This window comes from Mirounga angustirostris, unplaced genomic scaffold (assembly GCF_029215605.1).
Source record: "Mirounga angustirostris isolate CCGP_5_RB_7025 unplaced genomic scaffold, mMirAng1.0.hap1 SCAF_6, whole genome shotgun sequence".
Classification (NCBI taxonomy): domain Eukaryota; kingdom Metazoa; phylum Chordata; class Mammalia; order Carnivora; family Phocidae; genus Mirounga; species Mirounga angustirostris.
The window spans coordinates 66,781,366-66,791,634 of NW_026991714.1; the positions used below are offsets into that span (position 1 = coordinate 66,781,366).

Below are 10,269 nucleotides of genomic sequence, written 5' to 3' on the forward strand. Positions count from 1 at the left end.
AAGATCAAGAGTCGCATGCTCTTATGACAAAGCCGGCCAGGCGCCCCCAGTCTCTGCCCATTTTAAATCAGGATGAAAGCCAATAGAGCTCTGGTTTCCTTCCCACACAAAACTCCTTTCCCCATCTTGCAATGGCCTCATTGCAGATGTAAGGTGACAAAACACTTGATGATACTAAAATGATTTTTAATACGGATATCATCAAATGGCTCAACTCTACGGCTAAGGTGGACAATAAAGACCAAAAGCAGGTATAGTTTAATGTATTTTAATAGCAAACTTACAGGAACAGCACAGAAGACAGACAACATTAAAAACATGTACTTGCATGTAGGACAACTCAGTTAGAAAAGTATAACGAATGGATGGATCTACTGTATGATAAAAATGCTACAAACACCATTTAGTTGCCGTCAATAAGAAATTTACTTATTTTAAAAAAATCCAAATGCTGGCATTGTCCAGAAAAATTTAACAGGTTTATTTATAATTGTTATAAAGTTGAACTGCTGAAACGTGTTCACTGAAACATTTTGACTTGCATTAATGCTTTATGTCCCCGCATTTATATTAAAAATTCACACACAAATGACAATGGAAAACCTGCCAATACCTGATTTCTGTCCCCTATTTTTCCACTTGCAATCATACACTTAGGTACCTTTTGACCCCATGGAAAAAAAATATCTAACGTTCAGAACTACCAATAACAGGAAGAAGAGAAATTTTTTTTTTTTTTTTTAAAGAATGAAATGTTTTCCATCATAGTGGATTCTTAAGCACGTTCTCCACGTATGCGGCGCGCTAGCTGGATGTCTTTTGGCATAATTGTGACACGTTTGGCATGGATAGCACACAGGTTGGTGTCTTCAAAGAGGCCCACCAGATAGGCCTCGCTTGCCTCCTGCAAAGGAACGAGAAAAAACTATTAATGGTGTTATGACCAACATTTAAGATGTATCTGCATCGGTGAAAATGATGCAGGTTTCTGAACCCTTTGAAAACCTACTTCAGGTGACGTTGACTGTTTTGCTGAATGCTTCCACGGAAACGGCCTTTCAGCTTTGTCCCGCAGATGGTGATGAACAGAGAAAAGCTCATTTGGAAATCTTCATCCAATTACACAGAAGTCAAATTATTTCATTACTAAGAAAGTTTTGACTTTCCTAAAGTTTAACATGTGATTTCTTATAAACTGAAATGTCTTAAAAGTATATCCAACTTAATCCAAGAAATCCCACTTAAGCTTGAAGATCCTCCCTTATCCTTTCAATGATAAATGGAATCATATATCCAATCAAAACTAATACTCCCTCCTCCTTGCCAGGGTCCTCCTTAGTCTGAACCCCAGTCACACTCCAGTATCTGCTTGAACCCCTGCCTTGCCAATAATCCAAAATAGCTGACCACTGGCTCCCATCACACAGTCGTCTACCTTTCCTTTGAAACCTCAGTCTGATCACACGAGAGGACTATGGGTCCCAGAACACACTAGATCAGTGTCTTACTGACAGACTTTGACCTATTTGGCCTAGATGTGCCCCCTCCCAGGTGTACCTTCCTCTGTGCACCCCTATCTGTAATGACCTTTTACCCTCTAGTATTAATATTGATCCCTCTAGTATTAATATCAATCCCTCTAGTTTTTCCCATTACACTTTAAGATTCCTTGAAGGCATCCTCTTATCCCCACCAGTGGTCACCAAGTGCCAGCCGTAGGGACTCTTCCCGGACATCTGGCATGGGAAAAGGAAAAAGAGGAGCTTCTACTTATAATTAACTCTTAACTCAATTGTTCGTCTATCTTAACAGCTGTGGAAAGTTGAAGCATCCTTTAGTTGAACCTGGAACATCCGCTTACTCATTCTGGAATGAAGAATCTGTGTTACCAGCCCAGGCATCAGCCCAGCTGTTCTACTGGAGGCGGAGCATGAAATGAGAGGTTATTTGGCCCTGTCTCCTCCTCCATAGGGAAGTTACTTCTCTGTTCAAGATACTCAGAAAAAAATAGATTTTTATAGTTGCTATTTTTGTTTCCATTTTGGCATCTTTAGGCAATGATAATGCACCAAATACTTGAGCAATTAAAGCCACGTATGCTACATGATACATAAGATACGTAGATGGGAACAGCCAGATTTGCTTTTCACAAACATGATTTTGCAATAAAACTCCTGAGATTTATATGTAGATGGGAACAGCCAGATTTGCTTTTCAAAGCATTAACACAGCAACAATGAATTCAAATGATTCACATTAATTCATCATATGGAAAAACTACTTTTTGCACATTTATACCTTCATCTTTTTTGCCGCATGTCTCTCTTCTATAAAAATTTGTGTCATCCAAATTTGACCACCCCCTACATGTTTTTCTGCTGCATTTGTTAAGAGTTCAAATCTTATTTACCCATTAAAGCCTAGCTCAAGACTTCCGTGCAGGAGAAAGCGAGTGCTTCTCTTAGCCCTGGCTCCCAAGTGCAGGTAGCTGTGAACTCCTCCTAATTCCTTGGTACTCACGGGCCCTGTACATTTGCCACCTTTTAATGTAAGTTACGTAATAGTCTCATGATGGTCAACAAGTATTTATTTTTAAAAATCTAACCCTATTTAACTTTGCATCATTTCCATGCAAACATTCCAAAGAAATGTATTAAAAGCCAAAGACCTTATCCAGGGATTCATTCTTAAGATATTCTAAGAAATGGGTAAAAAGTTTGGAAAACATGGCATACTATAGCCTGCTCTAAGGGGTTCATAATGCACATCAGATACTACAACTGATGCTCCTCAGGAAAGATACCAGTTTAATTTTGTTCCACCCAACATCATCTCACGATGATGCACATCTGGAATGCTTTTGCCAAACCAAGCACTATGAGCCGCTATATGGACAAGCCAACAACAGGCCCTGTGATTTTTTTTTTTTAAGATTTTATTTATTTATTTGACACAGAGAGAGAGGGAACACAAGCAGGGGGAGTGGGAGAGGGAGAAGCAGGCTTCCCGCCGAGCAGGGAGCCCGCTTCTCCCTCTGCTCGTGCTCTCTATCTCGAATGAATAAAAAAAAAAAAAAAAAAGAGTGGTAGGATCTAGGCACCCTGGTCCTGGTCCGACGGGGCATGTGGGGCTCTTACTTCCGTCTTAGAAACCGGCTAATGCTGGTTTTACAGGTTCATGTCTGGTCAGCTCTGGGGGAGTACTGGATACTCCCAGGGGATTGGACCATGACCATATTTCTAATTCTGTCCCACAGGCCCTAGGGTCTCCTAAACATTAAGGCTGTAATGGGAATTAAAGACTGCCACGTAAATGTACACCCAACAAACATCATTTTGAGATAATGGCAAAAGAAAAAACATCTCACAACTACAGGGAAAGGCTCATTTACAGCATCTTGAGTATATTCAAGGTCTGGTTCTTCCACCATTTCAAAATACCGAGGTCTGTATCTTTAACACAAGAATACCTTAGTCCAAACTCTCAAGACGTTAAAGGCAAAGGTTAAATTTGAAGTTCGTCAACTCCCGAGTATCTCCCGGCAGAGCCAAACTATCTCCCTACCCTGCTCCTGCACCACCGCCCTTCTCATTTAGTGCTGTCAGGAAACTTGTCAACTGTGTGATTCTAAAGCCAGAAACACAGCGACTTCTGGCATTTTGTTTTAACCGCTCTCTTCTATTACTTTATTTCCATTAGCAAATTCTCCATCTCCAGGTCTTTAAGAGACCTGAAGCGTACGTATACAAAAACTATCTAACTGCTGGAGTACCACAGGCAGCAGGGGCAAACATTCTGCTTCAAACCAACACAACCACACTTAATAATGTAAGACACACCCCTCAGTGACAGGGACAATGGGAGTTTAGACATGAATTAAAAAGACAGTAGTCTTATACCCAGATTGTTTAGTCATTTCAATTTACAAGGCCCTACCACTGACAGGTGAGCTCAAACATGTGGGACTCCCAAGGATAACATGTTCTTGAAGCAGAGTTGGGCTAACCAGAAAACAGAACTAGCAGCTCTGAATCAAACGCCTGTCAAGCTCAGTGATGTCTCTGTGTAGTTAACAACACAGTGGGTAAAACGTGATTTGCAATTGTAGTAATCCATGAGACCTCAAGACAATCAATGATTAAGAGAAAATAGTTTTAAGTCACAGCACTGTAAATTTTAGTAGTTTGAAATTTCAGCAATTTCCACTCACTGAGAATCTAATGGAAGCCTACTCCTGGAATCCACCAATCAAATGAAGCTCAGACTAACCACAGAAACAGTTCAACCAATTACACTTCAGTAGAGAATCCACCTATCAAATCTCCCTCACATATAAAGCAAAGGCTCGGCTCGGCAACAGCAACCTGGAAAATCCCCCCATGGAGTACACGAAGATGGTGGACCCTCCCCACCAGAGATTCTGATCCAGGTCGGTGGTGCCTAGCAATCTGCATTTTGAATCACTCCCAACCCCACGCTCTGACAGAGGTGGCAGTCATAACCACACTTTGAGATTCACTCATCTAAAGAATGCCAAACACTCTATAAAATAGGTTACACTTTCCCAAGTGATTTAATTATACCCTTACACCTAATCAAGTACCTTCTTTGTGGGCATTTCAAGTTTTAATCTTGGCGCAAAACACAGTACTTCAGATACACAACCACCTCTAAAACTATCAAGAGTTCTGATGCCCTGGTGCTAAGATTAAACTCAACAGTTTCCCATTTAAGTGGAAATCCATAATCCTCTTTAGCTAACCACAAGTCTTGAAATCCCTGTCCCTTAACACATACAGTATAATCTTTAAGCACACCTTTTCTTCCTATCACCCATCCAATCCTAACTACTCTGTGCTTCTTTTACCTCAATTCACAATTCTTTAGTACAGCCTATTCCCAACCCAGACATTATGTGCTCTCTGCTTGCACCTGCCTCTTCAGAGTCAGCAGAACATTCATTCTACACCCTTTTAGAGCGGCCAGTCACTGCTTAAAGCTGATCACCAACACAGACCTTTAGTCCCATGTCTCTGTAATGTCCCATTAGGGGCATTAAACGTCTCTGCACCCAGAGACGAACAACAGGGTTCTTTTCCCCTTTAAGCATTGTTCTCAAAGCAACGTTTAAAATTTAAAAATGGTATACAGAAATGCGCACTAGGTTTTGGCATCAAATGGGTTCAAATGAGGACTCCGTGACCCAAGCGGGTTCAAATGACATTTTTGTGTATATGACCTTGAGCAACTTAACCTTTCTGCCATCTCAATGGTGATGTAAAGGTATCATCCACCTTACAGGCTTGTGACAAATTATGTAAGCACAAGTAAAGATTTAGAATTGTTCTCGGTACGTAGCAGGGTGGCCACCTCTTACAGAGCCTTTCCCACCCGCCATTTTACCTGCAAAGCACCAATAGCTGCACTCTGGAAGCGCAGATCTGTTTTGAAGTCCTGAGCAATTTCTCGCACCAGACGCTGGAAAGGAAGTTTGCGGATCAGAAGTTCGGTGGACTTCTGGTAACGTCTAATTTCACGGAGTGCCACAGTACCAGGCCTTAAAAAAAACAAAACAATAAAAAACGCACATTAAGGAAAGGGTCACCATATAAAAAACGTAAAAGGACAAGCAGTTAGCTTTGAAGAAATGCAGTCATTTTCCAAAAAATAAACCGCTCATTTTCTATTCTTTAGCCTCTGTATAAAATTTCACTTATCAATTTATGATGTGAACATTCAAGCCTATCAAGAGTAACGACAATACCTTTAAAGCAAAAAGTATGGTACTAAAGTAGAGTCTTGGCAGGAAGTTTATTCAAGTCCCGTTCATCTCCATCTATAACACAGATGTGGCAATAACTTCTGTTACCATTACTTGGGAGGGTGTTAGGCCACTAATCAAAGTCCTCATTCAGACTCTTCTCCACTTGGCACCATACTCCTTCCCACCCGCACCCTTAATTCTTCTAAAAACCCTACCAACACCACCCAATGAACCTCATTTAAACTACTCTTGTGGTCTATTTAAGTTTGATTCCCCAGGGTACGTTTACTTTGACTACTGCTCATCCCTCAGGGATGACAGAATTTGAACACTTACAACTGTGCAGTGCATCTCCCACTTTTTTGTTTTTTACTAAGTAACTGTGGGAAAAAAATGTACCTCAAGTCTGACTTATTTTCTTCCATCGAATGAGCTTTTATTTTAGAGTAACTATAAAATCATTTGTGGAGGCTAAGTATGGACAACTTCTGCCCTCTAATGGCAGATGCCCTTAACAACACTGCTCAGGGTAGTTCAAAACCCACTGTGCTAAGAGGAGGAAATAAACCAATTGAAATAAATGAGGGATGAGAACTTTACTCAAACAAGACATCCCCCATCTTGGTTACTGGTAAAATAAAAATAATATTAAAACTTGTCATTTTACCAAAAGTGACAGTGTCCTCAGAAATGTATTTTAAAAAACACTTTACTATTTAAAAAATACATATTACTAATGTAACAAACTGAATAAAACGCCACTCTATCCCATGAACGTTATTAGTGATTCAATTTGTCTCCTCTGGGTTCTGGGCAGTTTCAAAGTAAAATATTCCAATAAAACCCAACACTAAATTTTATATATATATTTTTTCAAGAATTAGTAAATATTCAAAAGTGGAAAGACACCGGATTCCCTAAAGCAAAAAGTGTGCTTATAATACATCTTAGCGTTATATTACACAAATACTGCTTCCTTGGACAGACTTTGTCCCACTATTTTATTTCCTCTTTTTTAAAATACCTGTAACGATGAGGTTTCTTCACCCCTCCAGTAGAGGGCGCACTCTTGCGAGCGGCTTTTGTAGCCAGTTGCTTCCTCGGTGCTTTACCACCGGTCGATTTGCGGGCAGTCTGCTTTGTACGAGCCATGGTACAAAAACCTCCTTACTTACCTACCAGCATTAAAAAACAAACATCATATATGCAACTACCAAACATCCAAGTTTTCCTGCCACTACCATCACCCCCACCCCCGAAAATCTGGAAATTATGACCAGTACAAAAAAAAAAAAAGTCCGTAATGTAATATAATTCGAAAGGGTGCAGATTACGTCTACCCCCCAATAGGACTTCTTGAAACAAACTGTATAACTAGAAAATTGCTAGCATTAACGCCAATCATCTCTCAAAATGCCAAATCTGAGCGACAAACGGCAAAACAAAAAGACCCCTAACAGCCTCTGCTTCAATCTCTTTAATTAAAGCAGAAACTAGGTATGTCTGTAAACACCCGATCCACGAACAAGTCAAAACACCGAAGCCACAAACCACAGAAAGGTCGAGTCAAATATCGGCATTAAAAAAAAAAAAAAAAAAAGGTTTTCGCCCCCCCCGCCCCCCCGCGGCTGCCCCCCAGTGCGCCTGGCAGCGCACAGATCTCGGTAAATATCGGCCAGCAGCCCTGGGTTCGCGTCTCTACAGCTCTCGAGGGCCGACGGGGCCGACAGCTCCCGCGGAGGGCCGTCCACAAAGCCCCGTCCCCGCGTCCAGCCCGCGGGGGCTCCGCGGCGACATTACCCGAGTGCCCGCAGCCCGGCCGCCCGGCTCGCGGAAACTTTCGGGCCCGGCCCGCGACCCGCCCGCCGCCCCGCGCGGCTCCCAGACCCCAGCAAAATGGAAACAATCGCGCCGCCGATCCGCTGCCTCCCGGACGCACCACACACCAAAACGCTCCAAAATGCCCCGATCCCCTGCCACGTGCCGCCCTCCAAAATGCAAAAGTTTTTTTGCATTTCAAATGCATCAAGTTTCCGCTTCTCCAAAAAAGGAGAGAAAAATGTCCCTCTGCGAAAAACGTTCCCCCGTTTATGAAACGGGGAAGAGAGAAACGGGGGAGAAAATATGGTCGGTGACCAGAGAAGAGAGACAAGATGGTGAAGCTTAGCAACAACTGTGGGGAGGCAGCAAAAAGCGAGTTACCCCGGGGTGGGAAGCGGCGGCGATTTCCAGCCCTTTCCCGCCCGAAAACCGCGGCCCGGGGCCCGGGGGCGGCAGTTAAGGGGCCCGCGCGGGTCGTGGTGAGGGTCTGGGGTCCCGGGAAGGGGCGGCGGGCGGGATTTCGCCGAAGAAAGGGGAGCCCGGGCCGCGGGGAGGAGGGAGAGCGGCTCGGCGCCGCGGCGGTGGCTGCTGTTGGGCTGAGGCGGCGAGAGATGGGGGAGAGCCGCCGCCGCCGCCGCCTCGGGCCGAGGGAAACTCGCTCCTCACCTCCATTTCAGGGCCAAAAAGTTTGCGGGCCAAGCCCGGGGGGGCCGCGGGGCCGTCCCCGCAGCGCCGGAGCCCGGCCCCGCGGCGGACGACGAACGGGGCTCGGTCCCGGCGAGGCGGGCGGCCGGGGAAACTTACCCCCCTTCTCCTTCGGCTGGAGCTCGGCGAGCTAGAGGCGGCGCTGGCGTTGGCGAGCGACGGCGGCGCGGCGGCGGCTGCGAACACAATTGAAAGATGGCTGACACCGAGGCTATCCCCCAACACACACCACCCCGCCCCCGCGCCGCGCGCCAGCCAATCACACACAATGGAGGGAAGGCTCGGCCCCGCCCCCGCCCCGCTCACGCCCCGCCCCCTCCCCTCCCCCCGCGCGCCCGTTCGCTGGCGCGCGCTCGCCCCTCCCCCGCGCGCCGCCCGCTCCCTCCCCCCGGCCGCCTCGCGCCGAGTGTGTACAAACACAAAAGACGTGCCGGAGGGTCGCCGGCTCCCGCCGCGACGGCCGGCCGCCCGCCTGTCGGCCCGCCCGCCCGCGCGCCCCGGGGCCGGCTCCCGCGCCCGGCCCGTCCTGCCCCCCAACCCCTTCCCCCGCCGCGCCCACGTCATCCCGCGCCCGGAGCCCGGGGTCCGGGCGCCTAGGGGCGGTGGGGGAGGGGCGGCGGCCCGGGCGCGGCCGGTGAACGCCCGGCCTGCGGCGGCGGCGGCGGGGGAGGGGTGGGGTGGGGGAGGGGGCGCCCCGAGCGGCGGCGGCGGGGCGGAGGCCGCGGCCGGCCGGGGGCGCCCCTGGGGACGCGCGGCCCGCCGGGGCTCCGGGGCCGCCCGACCCGCCCGCGCGCAACTTTCCCCGCAGGTGGCGGCGCGGGGCCGGAGCCGGACGCCTGACGCAAGATGGCTGTGCTCGGCGAGCCCGACAACAATGCGCGGCCGCCGCCGGCCGCCCGGGCCTCCGCAGCGCCGTGCGCTGGCACCGCCGGAGCGAGCGACCCGGTGGCCGCGGCTCCCGCCGAGCTCCCCGGCGGCCGGCGGCGAGGCGGGAAATGCGGCTTGGGGCCGGCTGCCTTGAGGCGCGGGGCTCCGGTGGTCCTCGGGTACCTGGGCCGGTCCCGCAGGGTCCTGCCGACGCTCCACCACCGTGCGCAGGCTTCCAGGACGCGTGTCCTGCGGACAGCCGGCGAACGGCGGAGGGCACTCCCTCGGGGCGCAACCTGAAGCTTTTGTAGAGCATCTCGGTCATGAACAGTGGCCTGAAACGGATGTACGGCCATCGGACGCGAGGGGGGAAGAGATTCGTCCAAGGTCACTTAAGGAAGGCACAGACCCAGGAGCAGCAGGAAACTCCAGGCCTCCTGGGTCGTTATGATTTAACGAATGTTAAGTGTCGGTGGTGGCCGTGCAGAACGCGGGCAGTCTGCAAGCCTCTCCTAAAAGCACGTATGCAAAGAAGCCCAGGGTGGGCGGCCCGCGGAAAAGAAGAGTTTTGTTTCGCTTGGGTTTTTTGTTTTTTTGTTTTCAGGAAACCAAAATACGTGTTGTTGGATTTATCCAGGAAAGCTGTTCTACATCAATTAAATTCATTATATTTTCACGAAATGTAAAGTGACGTAGGTAATCTACGTGCTAGATTTTTCAATAGCTCCAATTTTTGGCTTAAAATATTTCTAAGTAAGGGAGAGACTGTTGTCGGTGGAAGTTCTGGTCTCAGCCGTCCGTCTATAAAATGGAAGTATTATTTATCCCTGCGAAGATAGGCCACAAGTTCATTTCGGTTGTAGGATGGAATCCATAAGCACCTGCATGGGTATTTGGTTACTTACCTAGTGGATTCAGGATGTCCTCTTACTGAGTGAATATTTGTTGAGTGACAAACAATATAACTTCTGGGTGCTGGGGTTATAGCAGTGAACAACACAAGCAACAGTCCTGTCCTCATGGGGCTCATGCATGGTCTTGCACAGGGAAGTGGCACTCGGAGGAGGGGCAGGAAGGAGGTCCTCTGGAGCCCTAAGAGTGACAGAAAGCTG

General features: G+C 47.8%; 1 protein-coding gene across 1 annotated transcript; it reads right to left on the bottom strand.

Annotated features, from left to right (window-relative positions):
* Positions 1-252: 252 nt before the first annotated feature.
* Positions 253-8,472, bottom strand: LOC123846328 (histone H3.3A). Its single transcript, XM_045877630.2, has 4 exons — positions 8,390-8,472; positions 6,789-6,939; positions 5,404-5,557; positions 253-904 (listed from the first exon to the last, which is right to left on the bottom strand). The coding sequence occupies exons 2-4, from the start codon at positions 6,914-6,916 to the stop codon at positions 776-778; spliced, it is 411 nt and encodes a 136-aa protein (XP_045733586.1). The 5' UTR covers positions 6,917-6,939; positions 8,390-8,472; the 3' UTR covers positions 253-775.
* Between the last annotated feature and the right edge of the window lie 1,797 nt (positions 8,473-10,269).

Coding starts and splice junctions, on each gene's coding strand:
- LOC123846328 (XM_045877630.2), bottom strand. CDS start 6,916: ATGGCTCGTACAAAGCAGACTGCCCGCAAATCGACCGGTGGTAAAGCA. Junction 5,558..6,788: donor AAGAAACCTCATCGTTACAG/GTATTTTAAAAA, acceptor GTTTTTTTTAAG/GCCTGGTACTGTGGCACTCC. Junction 905..5,403: donor CAGCTATTGGTGCTTTGCAG/GTAAAATGGCGG, acceptor GTTCCTTTGCAG/GAGGCAAGCGAGGCCTATCT.